The sequence below is a fragment of the Thamnophis sirtalis genome, unplaced genomic scaffold, assembly GCF_051295495.1.
Source record: "Thamnophis sirtalis isolate CommonGarterSnake01/CBP01778 unplaced genomic scaffold, rThaSir2_p1.2 scaffold_6, whole genome shotgun sequence".
NCBI classification, from domain to species: Eukaryota; Metazoa; Chordata; class Lepidosauria; order Squamata; family Natricidae; genus Thamnophis; species Thamnophis sirtalis.
The window spans coordinates 65343694-65362820 of record NW_028261386.1 but is presented as its reverse complement, the minus strand read 5'-3'; the positions used below and the strand labels follow the sequence as shown (position 1 = coordinate 65362820).

At 36.2% G+C, this 19127-nt stretch overlaps 1 protein-coding gene across 3 annotated transcripts in view; it reads right to left on the bottom strand.

Annotated features, from left to right (window-relative positions):
* The window catches only part of AKT3 (AKT serine/threonine kinase 3), a 163745-nt gene that overhangs the window by 45653 nt on the left and 98965 nt on the right, over positions 1-19127 (bottom strand). For all 3 annotated transcript variants that reach the window (XR_015696982.1, XR_015696983.1, XM_087718033.1), the window contains exons 5-8: positions 16023-16167; positions 12905-13036; positions 11423-11488; positions 4047-4115 (exon numbers count right to left, since the gene is read on the bottom strand). Coding sequence is in view for 1 of the 3 variants with exons in the window: in XM_087718033.1 (XP_087574159.1) it covers positions 4047-4115; positions 11423-11488; positions 12905-13036; positions 16023-16167 (412 nt within the window). In the remaining 2 variants the exon portion in view is untranslated. The remainder of the gene's footprint in view (positions 1-4046; positions 4116-11422; positions 11489-12904; positions 13037-16022; positions 16168-19127) is intronic.

Here is a 19127-nt window from a genome sequence, read left to right as displayed (position 1 = left end):
TTTGTGCTGGAACTCATGGTTTCCTGATTTCTAGCCTGATGCTTTAACTATTACACCAAACTGGGTTTTTTAAAAAAGAAGATAGAAGCAATATTTAGTGCCATCCGGTCCTATGGTATTTCACCAATTCTCTAAAATTTCTAAAAGCTAATTATCATCAGATAATGGTAACTCAGGTAATTCAGCTTCCACATAGATGAATAGAACTAGATACAAAGTTAATGTAGTTGCGAAAATTGAGCCAATAACAATAATTAGAAGCACAGAATAAACTTGGAATGGATCTCAGATATCACTTAATCCATCCCCTTGCTCAGTGTAGGCTCTACAAAGCATGTCTCAATAGATGCTCATTTAGTCTCTGAAGACCTCCAGAAAAAAAGAACCACTTTTGGCAGCTTGCCTGAGAGCTCATATAGGTAGTCCTCGGGTTGTTACCATTCATTCTGCAAATATTCAAAATTACAACAGCACTGACAAATGGTAGTAATTATAACCAATCGTCAAAGACAGATTGCAGCATGTGGTCACATGGCCAAAAATTGGGTCCTTTGCAGTCCTCCTGCATTTACAACTGCATGCACTTCAACTTCCCCTCTCCACCTATCTTCTTCCCATCTATACCATTTTGACCACCCTGCATTCTGCTGCCCTACATTCTGCCCTGTATCCCACCACCCCTCACTGCCCCCAGCTGACCTTCGCCATCTTCTTCCTTCTGCTGATGAGGTGCACCTGGCCGAGGCAGCTGCTGGCCCTTCACGAAACCTCCACGACACTTCTGCGAGGAGGAAGAAGATGGCGAAGGTCAGCTGGGGGTGGTGGGGTAGGCGACAGCAGCAGAGTGCAGGGCAACCAAAAGGGCAGAGATGGGGAGAGGTAGGTGGGAAGGAGTTGAAGTGGAGACAAGCATGGCAGTGTGGTGGAGCCCCATCTGCTGAAAGGATTTTGCAGGACCCAGATGGTGGGGAACAGCACGACAAAGATAGCAGTTCATGCAGGGCAGGAGAAAGGTGAAGTCTTCACTTAATGATAGCATGGTCCTCGCCTAACAACAATAGTCAAGACTATTGTAACTGCCCTCACTAGTGGTGGAGTCACATGATTCTTCACCTAGTGACTACTGCACTTAGCAACAGAAATTCCAGTCTCAGTTCTCAAGATGAACAGCCTCCTGATGAACAGCCACAGCCTGCTTCCATGTAAACTACTGGTCTGCCTTTGGAGCACTAAAAATTATCCACACCTTATGCTACATAATTTTTAATATATCTGAACACTGCTCATATTTAGCTTCTGCTGTCATTTCTACAGGCTAAAATATCCTTAACCATTCTTCACAGGGTTTGTTTTCCAAGTAATTTTTCACTATACCTTTTAGAACTATAATGCCTAGATTTGCACATAGTATTCTAAATGTGGTTTGAACAGAGCAGACTAGAGTGGAACACTTAATTCCTGTGACATGGATTCTATGTTCCTGTTAATGCATCTCAGGATGGCATTTACCATATTCTTCAGACTATAAGATGCTCCAAACTTTAAGACAGCTAGCTATTGGGGAGGAACACAAAAAAATCTGCCTCTGCCTCCCAGCAATTTGCCTCCTTGCAGCAAACAGCCTGGTCAGCTTCAGCACAGCTTGATTTAGCACAAGCAGCTGATTGGCGGTTGGATATACCTCCTGGAATATCGTCTATCACCTGTTCCAGGCTGCAAGGATCGCCACCACCCATCACCGCCTACTGCCGCCACTATTGTCGCTGCTGCCTATCGCTGCCTCTGTGCGCCCCATTTTCGACCTCAGCGTATCCCATTTTCAGCCCATTCCAGATGGCGGGGCTATGCGTCAGAGGCAATCCCCACCGCCTGGAATGGGCCAAAAATGGGGTGCACAGAGGCCCAAAAATGGAGCGTGTAGAGGCAGTGATAGGCGGCAGCAGCAATGGGCGGTGGCAATCCCCATAGCCTGGAACAGCTGATAGGTGGTATTTCGGAAGGCAGATCCAACCACCAATCAGCTGCTCGTGCTAAATCAGACTGTGCTGAAGCTGACCAGGCTGTTTGCTGCAAGGAGCAGAGGCCAAAGGGTGGGGGCCAGTGGTTGGGTGGGGCTTTGGCAACATTTGCTGTATGAGACACACAGACATTTCTGCCCACTTTGGGGGGAGGGAGTGCGTCTTAAACACTGAAAAATATGGTACCTTTTATGTATTCTATCAGACTTCCAATTGACATGGGCACCCAGATTCTTTTCACATGTACTATTCCAAGCCAGATCAGGTCATCCTATATTTATGTCTTATATTTTTTCTACCCAGATGAAGAATTTAACACTTCTCCCTGCTAAATTCTGTTCTGCTCACTTCAGCTAGTGCTCAAGCCTGTCTAGATGTTTTTGAATTTTTATCTTGTATTAACCCTACCACTTAGCTTTGTCCTAACTGCAAACTTTGTAAGTGTCCCCCAAGCTCTCATATCCAAGTCATTTATAAAACCATTGAACAGCATAGGATCCAAGACAGAGCTCTATAGCATTCCAATCAAAGGTTCTTTTCAAAATGAAGTGGTCATTAATGAGCACTCTTTTTGTTTGATGATTCAGTCAACAGTGAGTCCTTTTCCGTTAGTCCTTCTAATATCTGTTAGAAACATATTGCTCCAGTTCTTCAGTAATTCTATAATTCAAGAGGAGCAAAGTAAGTTAAGAAATTCAGATTTCTCATAATAGCCTATTACCACTTCATTATTTTTATTTTTAACACTTTTTCCCCACAATGGTGCACTTTTTTTTATTTCCTCTTTCTTTCTAATGTAGCCAGAAAACCTTTCTCTGTTGTTTTAGGTACTTCAAACCTGAGCTCATTCATACTAGCATCTTTAGATTTCTATTATTTTCCTTTCTTGTGTCAACTGTTTTCTTCTTCTGGATGTTACTTGATAGAATTTTCCATTCTTTCTGGGAAATTTTATCCTTAAATATTAGAAGCCAATTTATCCAACCTAACTCCCAGCAGAATTCATTAAAGTTCACTTTCTTATGTTACCAAAGATTTAACCATATAATTCCATATAACTCATTCATTCATAAACTTTGTTAATTAATTATTTAAGATAGGTGATGCTATATGATATAAATTGCAGCAACATTGTTCATATGCATAGGAAATTCAATAGCAACCTAATTCTTTACACGCTTTGTTTTCTGCATATTAAATTTATACTATCATAAGAATTTAACTTTCTCTCCCAAAATACTCTAGAATAAAAAGTTAATTCAGAACTTGCACATCCTCACCAAAACATTTCTAACATGAGGCTTAAATTAAACAGAATTACTGAAGAAATGCTGAGTATGGAATAAGGATCATAGTATACAGAGAGAGGGGGAGAGAGAGAAAGAGGGGGAGGGAGAGAGAGACAGAGAGAGGGGGAGAGGGATGGAGAGAGAAGAAGGGAAAGAGGGGGGAAAGGGAGAGAGGGAGGGAGGGACAGAAAGAGAGACAGTGACAGCGACCTTTCGTCTAGATGAAGATATCACCCTGTCTTCAACTGCATTTTTTCATAAGCAAAATGTTTTAATAGAGAACTCTATGGCAAAACATAGAGGTAAAGTGTCCAATAATACTGAAGTTTAAAAAAGGATAAAACAAGTGAAATGCTAATACTTTCAAAAGTAGACTTCAGTAAATTAATATTCTGAATCTTAACAAATAAGAATTTTTTAATGTAATAAGTAATTGACAGACAATGCCTTTTTTAAAAATCCAAACTTTCCTACCCATCTAATTAGATCCTCTTAAACTTGCTATGCATTTTGCTCACAGGAAAGGCTGACTAAGAAATTCAATATTTTTACTTATTTTATATTCATTTAGCAAATTGATTTGTTCAGCAAACTGAGAAATACATGTGAGTAGGAAGGACAAGTGTTAGTAAAAGGAAATGTTACAGAGATTACAGTTATACCAAAGGACTATGTCAGTAAACTTAATAGTTAAGACAGAAATAAAAGCAGCAATAACATTACTTGCTTCGCATCTTACCTCTCCTCCATTGACATATTCCATCACAAAACATAGTCGATCCTTGGTCTGGAATGAATATTTCAAAGACTTAAAGGGAAAAAAATGCAGTTATTAAAGCAGCTATCTTCCAGCAATAAAGACAAAGGCAATATACAGTATAATCATTTCCATTCAATTCATATATACCTCAGTCCTATAACTATATAATCAGAAGTAATATGAGGGTCAATGGAATTTAACACTGGGAAAGTGTTAAATGACACATAAAATGTAATTTAATTTCAGAATAAAAACTGCCATGCAAAACCACTTAAAGAGGTGTTTTGGGAAATGCTTCTTAAAAACCTACTGCTCAAGTGTCAAATTATGACTCCTCGCAAAAGCACAACACAGCAGATTTAAGGCCTTTTAACACTGTCTAAGGATGAGTATGCACAAACCTATGACAATTCTATTTGTGTCAGTCCTAGAAAAGAAATTAATGCTTCAAGCAAATAGTTAAGAGGGGTACAAAACACCCTGGTTTTGAACAAAGTATAAAAGAAAAACATGGGAAAGTATGGCTAGAGATCATGACCTTCCTAGTAATTTACAAAGGAAGTGTTAGTAGTATCAGAAATACGTTTGCATTAATGAATTCAACTAAGTGATTTTTTTTAATTTTTTTAATTTTTAATTTTCAAAACAAAAACAACAAAGAATCCTCCTTTTTTACATACTGTAGAAAGTGTATCAGTTGGTTACATCTCTTCCAGTCATCAATCATAATTCATATTAACTCAAGCATTTTAACTCAGATACTTATACATATTACCATCATCATGCCTCCATTTTCATTTGACTACAATTGTTTAAACGTCCTTCATTATAAAATATATTAAGATTTAAAACATAACCACATACTGGCATTTCATTTGCTATTTCTAAAATCCTCCAATAACACTGAATCCTTATGGCCTATTCTAGCTAAACATCCATAATATCTAGTAACAAAAATTTCTAATCCTCTTTACCAAATCACTGTTTACAATTTACAGTCAGTTTCCTTATGTTGTACCCATACATATTTTCCTTTGTATCATTATCCCTCCTTTATTTAACTATATCCTGTATCATAACATTTTCCCCCTAATAATCAAAATTTAACTAAATTTAACTTAGTTCTTTTTTATTAGTCTTTATATATAACCAAAAAGATTTCTAATCTTCCTTTCATGGGTCCATTCAAATATTCATATCCAATTATTGCTTATCATAACAATACATATGTATATATTATTATTATTATCATTATCAATTATTTATTTGACTATATCTATTGCCACTAAATTTCACTAAGTTTAACTAGTCTTAAATTATGCACTTCCATCTATCAATCTGTATCTTTCCATTAGCAAAACAGTCTCATGTCCTCTGCCATTTGTGGTATGTCCTCTAATCATCTCCTTAATCAAATTTGTATGGACTCCTCTTAGCAACTCATTGCTTATTAAGTCTCATGTGTTTCCTTAATCAGCTTATCTTTAATTGTCAGTGGTGTTATCAATGATGTTGCTAATAAAATTTCTCTCTTTAAATCCATAAATTCTTTTGTTTTTTCTTCTTCTGTATCTTGCCATCTGGGGTAGAGTTCCCCTCCATTTAATTCCTCTTTCAGTGTTCCACTCTTTCCATTTCCAGACACAAACCAATCAGCATAGATATCAATGGATTTAATTTCTTTATGGTCATTTTCCTCTTTGATTTTTAGGACTCTAACCTCCATTTTTTCCACTTGATAAACATCTCCAACTTCTTCATCATGTTTTACTGTTAGATGCTCTAGGTTTTCCAACTTCTTCTCCATTCTCTCAAATGTATTTGATAATTTCTGAATTTCTAACAATATCTTTTGCAGGCTTAAAATTTCTTTCTGCTGTTGAAGTTGTGCCATTATCTCCAGCTGACAAACACTGCTGCTTTGGCTTAGAAGGTTTTTACAAGATTAAGCATAAATTCACAATAAGGTCTTATTTTCACTTTTCTCTGGTTAAGGATATACTTCAAAGGAACATCTGAATGCTTTTCTTCTTATCACTCTCTATAAACAAATGGTGAGACCTTGAAGTGCCAAAGCAGAATAATCAGTGAGGAGAGTGTTTTGTTTCCAATACACAAACCTCCAGCCTCTGAACAGCAATGTTTTTCTTTCCCTCTGTTGTAACATTTTTTTTGTTTCCTTTTGTATCTTTTTTATATTCCAAGTTAAACAAAGGTCAAATTCTTGAATGAGTTAGAGAAGAAAGGGGGAAAAACACCCACAGTAGTGAAGAAGTAGGATTTTAGTCCATAGGTTACAAAGAATAATAATAAAAGAAAAAAATAGAAGAAAACTTAATCCATTCGTTTTAAAAGGCTTGCATAAATTCCATCCATGAAAATAGCATTTAAAAAGTAAGATAATCCACTGTCCAAAACCATTCAAAGCTTAATTCTGCCGTTTATTTCTTCTGTTCTCAAATTTAAATTAACTTTAAGTTTTTTATAGGCAGTCTCTTTTAAAATGGCAAAAATTCACCCTGACTTCATCAGCCTAATGGCTGGATTTTTTGTCACCGGCTTGAAGAACTTCTTTTGGATCCATCAGGGACTTTGTGATGTCCCTGAGATCAGCAAGACGTATTCTTCCTGTTCACCGTCTCTGCGGAACGGTTTAGGTCCGATTGGACCACCCAATGGCAAAAGTATTGGCTGTGGTCTCAGAGCATCATTACTACTATTGAGCCAGGTATCACCTATTACATACAGTAACTATCCATTTAGTTTTTCTTGCTATTACTTACTTTTGTCGCCACCGAATTTTATTTTTTTAGATAAATACCTGCAAGATGTTTTAGGTGCTGCAAGCTATTTTACTTCGTTTTTGACTTTAATTATGCTGAATAATTGTCTTAGGGAAAAAAAGAAATATGATGCAAAGAAAAAGTGTACCTCTCTTTACAGCAACTCATAATAAAAAATGATTTCTTCTCCAGAATCCTTTATAATTTACAGCTATTCTAATACAATAGAATGATGGTGTAAGATTAAATAAAAATACCCATAATATATATCAAAATGTATATGATGTACCCATTATCACTTTTCTTTTTTAAATAAATCCATCACTGTGTATGAACTTGAAGTATCCCATCTGTTTAGTCCAGCATCATTATATTGGAGGTTAATACTGCTAAGTATTCAGAACAGAACTGTTGATGCAAATACTCTGGACCAAAAATGTCTTGGTACATTAGCAACAATTGGATATGAGAAAGTAACTGACATAAACAAGACACACCATAAGGCTCTGAAGTATAATCTGTTTATTGGAAACCTTATTAAGTCTTGTCCAGATAATTACAGCTGTATAAATATACTACCACTATTGACTCAAACAGGATCATTTGAAACTTATAAATATGTGTACACATGATACAGCTAGGAGAAGAAATATAGATGGCAGAATCAATCTGAAAGGTAAATGGAAAGTAGCAAAAAGAGCTTTTTCTCCACAATATTTAACCATTCTTCTCTGCAACATGAAGATATTTTTTATCTTAAATAAAGAACTCTATAAAATTACTATTCTTAATTACATTTTTATCATTTGGGTCTGAAGATAAGTGAAATTTAAGTTGAAGGAATAAACCTTTTATGAATAATTTATAGGCAAACCCCAAATATAATCCAAGAAGCATGATAGAAACAGGACCCTGTGGGTGAAATTAATTTCTAGAAAAATGTCCTGAAGGCTAACTATAGTCTTAATATAATGGCAACTACATTTAACTTTCATATAAGAATGGCATATTTTTATTAAGAGATTTAAAAGAGAAACCACTCTTCTCAAGAATATTTCAAGCAATATATAAAATAGAAATATACTCGTAGATAAGCACAAAAAGAACTTTACCAGAGTTCATAACTGGTTTTAGATGAAAGCTAAATAAATTTGCAATATGAGAATAGTATACTTTTTACAAAACTGGTCTACAACCAACAGAGCTTCCAGTCAAGAGGGAATGTACACATCTGAAGAACACTGGAGAACAATATATACTTATTTTACAGCTGTGCAAATTTCTCAAAGAGGTGTTTCTCTAAATCAGGGGTGGCAAATTGGTGGCCTGCCGCCCACATGCATTACACGCAGGCCACGCACACCCAGCTCCATGAAGGGGGAAAATGTTGCAAAATGTCACGGTGACGTGGTGAGTTTCACCCCCATGCTCTAGATCCATAGCATGTTTTCCCTACATGCATATACAGGTGGAGAATATACTTCCACTAGGAATTGCCAGTAAAACAGCATTTTACTTCATGCATCTAAATGCTTGAGTTTTATGGGGAAGACTTCTCTATTCAGGCATGGATAGTGGGTATTTTTATGGCCAAATCATCTAAAGATAGTTTTCTGAAAACATTTAAGCATATATATTAATATATACTTAAAGTTATTCCACTAAAAAAACTTTTGACTTATAGCTCTAGTCCATAAAGGCAGTTTTTAATAAATGTCACAAAGTATATTCGTAACATTTTTATCCAAAGTAAAATATTTGTGCCTAGCAATTTTTATATCCAACTAATTGTCTATTTGGATCACAAAATTGTCCAAGTGACCAAAGGCCCAATACCATGAATTACTAGTTTCAAATATTACTCCGTCTAGAGAATATGAGATTGTGAAGGTATCAATATCGAAGTTGAAAAAGTAATTTACTACATACTGAATAAATTGTCAGAAATAATTACTGGGGCAGTTTTATCTAAAAAAAAAGTTGCATTGTATTGGAATTTGTGATTGTTTATGATTATATATATATATATATATCTTGTCTATTAGATAGCAATAATAATTATTGGTCTTGTCCCATCCTATATATTATAGAAGAAAATAAATTAATGCTAGAACATCTGATCTAGCTCTTGAATATGCATAATATTTTTCCCAGCAAAGTTTTTATCCTGGGTTGCCAATAATATGTCATTTGGACTGGATCTGAAATAGGTCTTTGAATTTTGATACTGTTGGTTGCCCCATTTATCACCTCAACAAGAATACTAGCTAGTTGTAAAACCTATTTTTATATGTATGAATCAATTCCATCCAATCTTCTCAACAAATTCATTTAGTGTCTTATAAGTTGGGATTTTTAAAGTGTTTTTTGTGTTTTGTGTTCTGGTTGTTTTAGACCCGTGATGGCGAACATATGGCGCTTTTTGCTGGCACACGAACAGTCGCCCAGCTCAGATCCATTGCAAATGCCAGCGTGCTTCCCGCCAGCCAGCTGATTTTTGGATCTCTGGTGCCAGAAGGAGACGCATGTGAATGCATGGGGAGTAGGGGAAGGTCGCAGGTGCATGCATGGGGGGAGGGGGATAGCATGCATTCATGAGGGGGACACAGTATGACTCCCCCATGTCCCATTTTTGGTGCTTCCCCACCTCAACCCTTGTTTTAGTGCTATCAGGCCTCCCTGAGAAACCTCCTGGCACCAAAGACAGGGATGGCTTTGGCTCTCTCCTAACGGGAGAAGATCAGACCTCAACCTTGACTTGAAGTGGGGAGCCGCTCCGGATCTTCATTCCCCAAACAAGTTTGCCCCACTCAAAGGGGGGAGGGGCAAAAAGAGAGCACCAAAGCTACTCCCAAGCTGAAATATTCCAAGCACCATGAATCACACGCTCCCTTCGGCTACTTGGGAAAGAGATTGGGAGTTCTCCCTCCCATTCCATTGCAGGAGAGGTGACCAGACGGGGGGCTCTCTCAGCCACTGCCGGGTGAGGAAAACTCTCGAATGGGGAATCGCCGAGAAAGGAGCCAGGAAGGTGGAGGCACTTGGCTGCGGCAAGCTGCCTGAAGTTGAGCCAGTTGTCTGGCAATGAAGGTCCAGAGAAGAGCAAGGAGGGGGGGCTGTTTTCTGGAAAGGGAAGGGGGGGACAATGGCCATCGCTCTTTCACACCTTTCTCCATCTGACCTTTTCCCTTCCTGGGTGTGCATGTGCTTCCTAAGTGCCTTTGGCTTGAAAAATGAAAGCAGGTGAGATCTCCACCAGTTTCTTTCAAGTGATTTTGGCCATTAAGATGGGCCACTATCAGCTTTTCTTGCCCATTTCCTCTGCCTTAAAGGGCAATGTGGATGTGTACGCATGTGTGGACTCACACATGAATGCAGTTATTTGAGCTCGGCAGTAATAGCACAAGAAGCACCCCCCCCTCTTGCTCTTCTCTGGACCTGCATCTCCAGATGACCGGCTCAACTTCAGACAGCTTGCAAACGTGCCACAACCAAGCGCCACCATCTTCCTGGCCCCTTTTTCGGCGATTTCCACTCAGAGGTGGGAAGAAGAGGCAAGCAGGCTTTTTAGAGAGTTATCCTCACCCGGCAGCAGCTGAGAGAGCCCTCCCATCTGGCCACTTCTCCTGCAATGGAATGAGAAACTGTCTGATTTTGAGCCAGCCATCTGGTGGGCTGTTTTCTGGAAAGAGGGGAGGAGGGACAACAGACATCACTCCTTCACTATTCCTTCACTGCTTCCCTCCCGCTGCTCCTTCCTCTAGCCATGTTGGACTTGCTTGTCCCCAACCAAGCTTCGTTACACTGTTTGTTTTCATTTAGCTGCCACTCGAACTCTTCAAAGTCCAACATGTCTTGCTGAAGGTCCCATACCTGAAGGAATTCCACCTGCAAGGATCCCACAAATGATCTCTCTCAGTGTAAGCCTTTCTTCTATAGATAGCTTGACCTTACACGTTCTTACTGCTGGATTGCTTTTGCAGGATTGATGAAACTGAGCTCTTTGATACTATAGAACATTATGAGGTCATTAAGATCTGACTCTCCCCTAACAGATGGTTACCATTATTGTCTTTTTCTTCTCAGTTTCTTATGATAGTATATCTATTTAAATTTCTTCTATATGCCATTAAAACACAAGAACCCTCCATCTTTTGCATCTGGTGGCAAGGTTTTGAGTATATATTGCAACTATTATACACTTGAAATCAGCCTAAAATATTTTAATTAAGACCTGGACTGAACCAAACTAAGCTAAATAATGGCACTGATACTAAATGTATTGAAAGTATGCTACGATTTATTTAAAATATTTCTATATCAATTTTTAATTAAAATCATCAAGGAGGTTTTTAATACAATTAATAATCCCCAAATCATTTCCTGAATCCATTTCTCTTTTCTTTCCACTTATAGTATAATGCCTAACCATATTGTTTTAATATCTTCATACTTAAAAGTCACTACATTGCAGTATAGTTTAGGCATAATCGATCCACTGAACATTCTAGAAATTAGAAAAATTTCCAAGTAATTTTACAAAACACTATAAATTTAATTATCTATACTCACTGTTAGAAAAGGATGTCTAGTGTTTTTCAATACTCTACTTTCTGTAAGTGTGTGAGCCACTTCATCCTAAAAAATAAAAAATACAATATTAAAATTAGTAATTTTAGAAGAAAAAACTATTCAAAATATTATTGAAAAAATGCAAGAAGTTTCTGAAATATCATACACTAACCATTTTTTAAAAGGGAGAGGAAACACGGTGTTCAAAAGCTTCAAAAGGATACATCATACATGATATTTCATTCACATCAAACCTATAACAAGCACTACTGCTACAGCACTATGGTAAAATAATTTTAGTCTCCTGTACTATTGAATTATAGAATCCAGTATTTATTGTTGAGAAAATTATGAGTATTTCCTTGAATACTCACTTTTTAAAATATAAAAGTATACAAAGAGATGCAAAATCGTTTGTCAGTTGTCTGATCTGCGGTGGGCCATTAAGACTTATAGACTAAAGTTAGAATAGTGTATCAAGGGTTGGCCTCTTTTGGTATGTTCAGAATTGTCTCTTTTGCTATGTTCTGTGAGCAGAACATTTTCATATTGTAATATTTGATGTATCTATAAAATGTGTCACCATGGAAATATATAATTAAGATCTGGAGCACGAATGCTGTAGACTGCTACGACATATAAACAGTATGGTATTCATCAAGAATGACATGTCGTACAACATCTACTGAATCTGTACGGATGGGCCAAAATTAATCAGCAAAAAGTATCTTTGGATTTCATTTGATACAGTTCAGTCCCAATATCTGATCTTTAAAAAATCCGACAGGAAGTAAAGTAAAAAAGCTCTGCCTGAAATCCTGGTGAGCTGCTAGCAAGAGGCTACTATTCTGCAACACATAGTCACAGACTGATTTGGTATGGGCAGTTGCTGTCACTTATATACTAGCCTGTGTGTTCCTTGCTTCGTTCTGAACTTGGCTATTTTCTTGCAGACATTTCATTACTCAAACTAGGTAACATCATCAATGTTAGTAAGAAGTGGGATTTGCTCTCAGTTTATATTTTAGTGGCTTGTCCGGTTACTGTTCCTGGGGGTGGTCTTAGAGTTTTTGGTTGGGCTGTTTACTGTTGGCTGTTTATTATTATACTAAATGTATACTCAGATGCAATACTGAGGTTTATATAATTACTTTATAGAATTATATGATGGGACTGTAGGACGGGGAAAAATCTGAATTTCTGGGAAAGAACGGTTCTTACATTGCAATGAATCCCATTTCGGCCTCCATTCAATATAAAGAGACTTATATTTAAGAGAAAAGTTAAGAAAGTATAAATATTCTTGTGAACTTTAAAATTTGGGTGTGTGTGATTAAAGCCTTTATATCACAATATAAAGAAGTTTAAGAAGAAGACTAATTTAACCCATTGCTTGGACTTTCCAAGCAGTGCACAGGAAAATAAGCTATTTTCACAAATATTTATATTTACAACAAAATTATATTAAACACATAAACATACCTTTGCAATAATAACTTCCTTTTTTAAAATTTTCATAGCATAATATTTCCCACTTGCCTTCTCCCGGACCAGAATAACTTTGCCAAAAGTGCCTTTGCCAAGTAGTTTTAAGTAATCAAAATCATTCATTGTCTGTATGAAGTATAAGATGAAAAATTGATGGAATTTACAGCTTGCAGATATTGTATTCATTAAAATATTGTTGTCCATTAGTAAAGTCAATGGTTATTAAGAAACGAGCTATTCTTTACAAATCAGTGTGGTATTATTCCAAATGCTGATCTCACTTTAGTATTACTATTTACAGTATAAGAAAACACATTTGAAAATGAAGTACACCAGCAGGTCAATTATCTTACGTAGTATAGACAATTATATAGCTATACAACATAGAGAAGAATAATTATTAGATTTATCAAAATGTTTTTGATAAATCTAAATTATTAGATTTATCAAAACTCCCACCTTTAGAAAGATCATCAACTACAGAGAAATATGAGAATTCAAAAACCTTTAACGGGCATACTGTTGGCTCTGAAGCTTCAGGTGAAAATTTCCTACACCCAAAAATGACTTCAAAGTACTGTAACATTAACAATCAACCTGTTTGTTTTCTTTGTAGAGTTTGCAGATTGTTTGTGTTCAACCTAGCTTGTAAAAATCTTTTAAGTGGACTAAAATGATTTTTTTTGTTCTGTCAACAAGTCACAATTATCTCTAGAAGATCAAAATCTAGTAGCATTTCTTGTTTAAAAATATACTTCAGAAATGAAAAGGTAATTTTTTTATGTAATGATCCCTAGAAAGAGCACGTGTTTATAAAGGAAAAACACTGCTTAATAAATAGAATCATTTCAAAGTCTAAACTTTATTTATAAGCTCCTGAAAGCAATCTCATGCGATAGTCTATCATTTCTTATGGTGGATATTTTACTTATAGATGAAGAATTATCATTTCCCAGAGATAGAAAAATAATCCTTTGTCTCAAATACTCAATAACTGATATTCCTGTATGGTAATTAGCATCCACACTTTTAAGCAAGCTAGGTCTAAAAATCTATCTTTTATTAATGCATTCTTATGAGTCACATTAACCAGATGAGATTTGGTCACCTAATAAGACACCCTTAATCCTCCAGTTGCACCCTCCTAAAGACAAATATGCACAATGATAATGTTCTTAGTCCTTCTAATAATCTCACCTAATAACTATAATCAACTTGTCACATCTGATTTCTAGGAAACATAATGCGTTATTTTTCTTACCAGATTGCAGGAACTTTTTATGCTCATTTTTTAGGATATATTAAAACAGTAAGCCAACAAATACTCAATACTCTACTGCTGATATAATAATTAGAATAATATTAGTAATGATATTTATCTGATCACCATTAAAGCTGCCACACATAAATCAATATATTGAATATGTCTATTTGAGCATCCACCAGTATCTCTGTATTAATAAACTGCATTATTTTAACACTTATTTTACTTAATATATAACATGAGCTTTGCTAGAAAACAAAATGGATTTATTTAAAAATGGGCTACATAGAAGAAAAAAATTGAGAAAAAAAGAGGGGAGAGAGAGGAGGTTGCATATTTGCATTCTAGTAAATTAGTAATTCTCTCTCTCTCTCTCTCTCTCTCTCTCTCTCTCTCTCTCTCTCTCTCTCTCTCTCTCTCTCTCTCTCTCTCTCTCTTCGTGTGTGTGTTTGTGTGTGTGTGTTAGGTTTGTTCTTGGTTTATCACTAATTTGAGATGGCTGGCTATAAAGAATGAATGAATGCAAAATCAAAGCAAATCTCTACTAGAGCTGCTCTCAAACTGATCAGATTTATAAAAGGATATATAATATCCTGAAAACAGCCAGTTGAAAAGTTTTAATTAATAGAGTAGCTGTTTGCGGCTACAGTGATGTCTATAGAACAATAATCTGTGCAGAGGAGTTGTCAGAGGTTTTTCTCTGATCTTATCTCAAATGTCATTGTCTAACATATACAAAATAATATCCTATAATATCCTATAGCCCTTAAATGTTTTGAAATTAAATTGAAACAACATTTGAACTGTTTGGCCACAACTACAAAAGGCATATTTGAAGAAAAAAAGGTGAAGCATTAGAAAAATGAGTGTGTTCAGTTTGCCAACTGATGAGCATTAAAAAGGCAGTATTAATTGCTCTCAAAAGCTAATTGGTATTCAGCCCTGGTTAATATTTGGATTAGCGGCTACCTAAAAATTCAAGTGCTACTAGTTTGAGTCGGAAGTTTTTAAAAAATCTGGAAGAGGACAGTGATAAACCAGTTCCATAATAGTGCCTCAAGAGCCAAGTGGACCTGGCTAGCAGTTTTATTCCTAATGAACTTAAAATAATAGCATTCTACAAAATAACATTTTCTTTCAAGAAACTTTTTAATATGCAATTTATATTCTCTGACAAACTTTCAGCTAGCTTCCACTTTTTACTCTCATTCTTGTATCATCACATAAAAGAATAATTATTTCACTAACTGGTACAAAATATAAACGATATTTGGGACAGAGAAGGAGCCACTCAGCATTACTAAACTACAGTGCTGCTCAGAATTAACCCACTATTTTTCACTATTATTCTAATTAAAGAAGAAATAACTAGTGAACAAACAATACACATTGATGGTAATAAGTATATGGAATATTTGTACTCTTCCTATCCACAAAATGTTTTCTAAATGTGATATGTCAAAGGACAACAAAACCAATGAAATTCAAGTAAAAGGTAGATTAAAGATTTATCTTTAATAAATTGATAAAGATAAAAAAATAAAAAAATATCATAAGCAAACAGTCAATAAACACAACCCACAGAACTACGATTAGTTTGATAAACATCTTGGGTATGCAGCAAACTTACTACTCCAAACTAATCCCTTTGAACTTTAGAATGTCAGCTAATAAAACTTTGACACAATTTTAATGTAGCAACTAATATGGTTTATTATTATATACTGTATATGAACCTTAGTTTCGCATAGTTTCATCTACTTTTCCTCTTTCCAGAATATCAGAAGAATGTTTGTAACTAAGGACACTAAAAACTTTTTTAAATGTGTTAACCAATGATCTAAATACCTTTCTTTTATGGTGGGTCGTCGAGGCATCCATCTCTTCCTCTCCAATATTATCAATCTGGGATGTTGGGCTGCAATTCATTCTTTCCTCTTCTTGCCTCTGAAGTCTGTCTGCTACTCCTTGGATGGCTTCTGTCCATTCTTCCCTGTTGATGTATATAATTAGATAAATTCCTATAATGGTGCAAAACATGTTCTGACTGATACATAAATTAAAAATACACAACAATGGGAGCCAACCAGGTCACTACTGCATTCCTACTTAGCTGTGCTACACTTTGGACAGAAATTTCCTATTGCTTTTAACCCACAAATCATGGTTGTATGTATATGAATGTATTTGTAACAGTACATAAGTGGATCAAACCAAGTGGGCAGAGATTTTAAAGAACAATGAAGCTCAACTTCCAAGTACAAATATATGATGCAATCATTTTTAAAGGCATACACTCTTCCAAGAAACTAAATTCTTGTTTAATTATTCTCTCAGTTTTCTGAAATAAACCATCACTAAAAAGTTTCTAAGCTAGGTTTGTATACGAAATGTTATATGAAAGTAAATCTAAATTATGGTAAAAATGTATATATAATAAATCTTTGTAACAGAATAAAATGTAAAAGTAATTAAAATTCAACATATTTATGATATAAATGGACAACATGAAAGTGTAAATCATAGTTTCAGAAGTATAGAGCTAGCAAAACTCAAATAACAATGTAGGACTGGCAAATCTCATTCCATAGTGAGGTTTTAACGAAAAAATTACAGTACATCTTGATATTGCATTGAAAATCCACTCTCCATCCAATATGTCCTTTTGCGTAATGAAAAGTCTACAATTAAAATCACTTTTTTAAAAAAAAGTAAAGCATATGTATGCTGCCTGAAAGAATGTAAATCTGGCCATCATAAGGGAGAAGACAGCAATAAACTTTTAATGGAGGACAAACACAATTCAAACTTGGGAAAGCAGGGACCATGAAAAAGAAACCTAAAATAATCCCAGGTGATTTTTTGCTATAAAATGGGCAGGAAAAAACCCTGAAATGATCTCATGATTTTGTCATTTTACCCTACAATAACAAAGACCACTCCTGAAACCTTTACCGCTTCTGTTTCTTCACCATACTAACACAAAGGGCTAACATCTATCTTGAAAGCCTCAATATTTTGTGTCAAAGAGTCATGAGATCTTGCCTTCTAGATCTAGAATATGGCAGATTCTTAAGGTTTTCCTGAGAACAAAAGTAGCCAAAGTCTTATTGCTGTATGAACAGGAAATAAATTCAAAATTACAAACCTATAAAGTGCCACAATACAGCAAGCACATGTTGTGGGACAAGGCTTATCTCAGCCAGGAATGGCCCCAAAACTACCATACAGTGTTACCCCAGTCCCTTGCAAGTTGACTTGAGAAGTCTGATGGAACTCTCAATTGATTCCTGACATTTACCATATTTTTCGGTGTATAAGACACACTCCCCCCCCCCAAAAGTGACTGGAAATGTCTCTGCATCTTATAGTGCGAATGTTGCCAAAGCCCCACCCACCCACCAGCCCCCACCCTTCAGCTTCTGCCTTCCAGCAATTTGCTTCCTTGCAGCAAACAGCCTGGTCAGCTTCAGCATAGTCTGATTTAGCACGAGCAGCTGATTGGCAGTTGGATCTGCCTCCCGGAATACCACCTATCAGCTGTTCCAGGTGCAGGGATCAGCACCGCCCATCACCACTGTCACCGCCCATCGCCGCCTCCATGTGCCCCATTTTTGGCCTCAGCACGTCCCATTTTCGGTCCGTTCCAGGCAGCATGGATCACCTACCAATCAGCTGATCGTGCTAAATTGGGCTGTGATGAAGCTGACATGCTGTTTGCTTTTTGCTGCAAGGAGGCAAATTGCTGGGAGGCAGAGGCAAAGGCAGATTTTTTTCTTTTCTTTTTTCCTCCCCAAAAGCTAGGTGCATCTTATAGTCCGGAGCATCTTATAGTCTGAAAAATACAGTATATATCAGAAATTTTGCAAATTTTCAATGAAAGGGTATGATATCTTTTCTAAATCTCCCACATCTGCACCATTATTTTTTACAAAAATTAAAGACAGTTCTTCTTTGTGACTTGTTCATGCTTATTGACTTAAATTATACAAAGATAGTCCTTGACTTATGAATGGTCATTTAACAATTGTTCAAAGTTACATGAACTTTAAGAAAGCTACATATGATTTGTCCTCCAAGTTTCAACTACCACTCCTCCAGCAAAGTGATGGGTGCTTGCGTTTACTACTGTTTGTAGTGTTCCATGATAACATGACTGATATTTTCTACTTTTCGCCGATAACACCCATTCAGAAGAATCAATCTGCTTAATGACCATGCCATTTGCTTTATGACTACAGTGACTCACTTTACAACTGGCATAAAAATGATCATAAAGTCACGTCAAATCATGTGGTGCCTTACAACATCAACAACATATGACCAAAATTCTAGGTTCCATTGTGGTCTTAAGTCAGGGACTATCTATAACCATTAGAAATAATGACTATCTCTTCTTTTAGAACTGCTGGATCGCCTTCCGAAGGCACACACATCTTCAGTACACCAGGCTTGAGCAACAGTCATGATCTGATCCAAATCCCATGATTATTTAACAGCTTTTGACACACAGAATGGCAAATTTAAAACAGAAAAATCCTTATAATTCAATTAATTGCTCTGTAGTTTTCGCAAGATTCCGATGTGATGCAACCTAGCCTCCTGTGAGCAAGCCACAGCACCTGATTATAAGTGCCTGCAGACTCAGTGCTTGCTAAGCATAAAGTTAATTCTGAAGAAAGAGCAGTAGCAGGGATTAGGAAAACAGAAGTGGAGGGAGATGGCAGATACCAGAGGATAACAAAGAGAAGCTGAGGAAGTGCCTGGTGGAATTTTGTACCCTTATCAGGCCTGTATAAATAAACTTTCTCATCTTTCTACAATGCCTAGCCAGGACTCAGTTTAATGCCTGGGCAGAGAAGATAGCTGGTTCCTCATATTGTAAAACCTTAAATCTGGAAAAAGCATACAAATATGAATGGTCTACTCAAAAATAAGTCCTTTCAGAGTCTG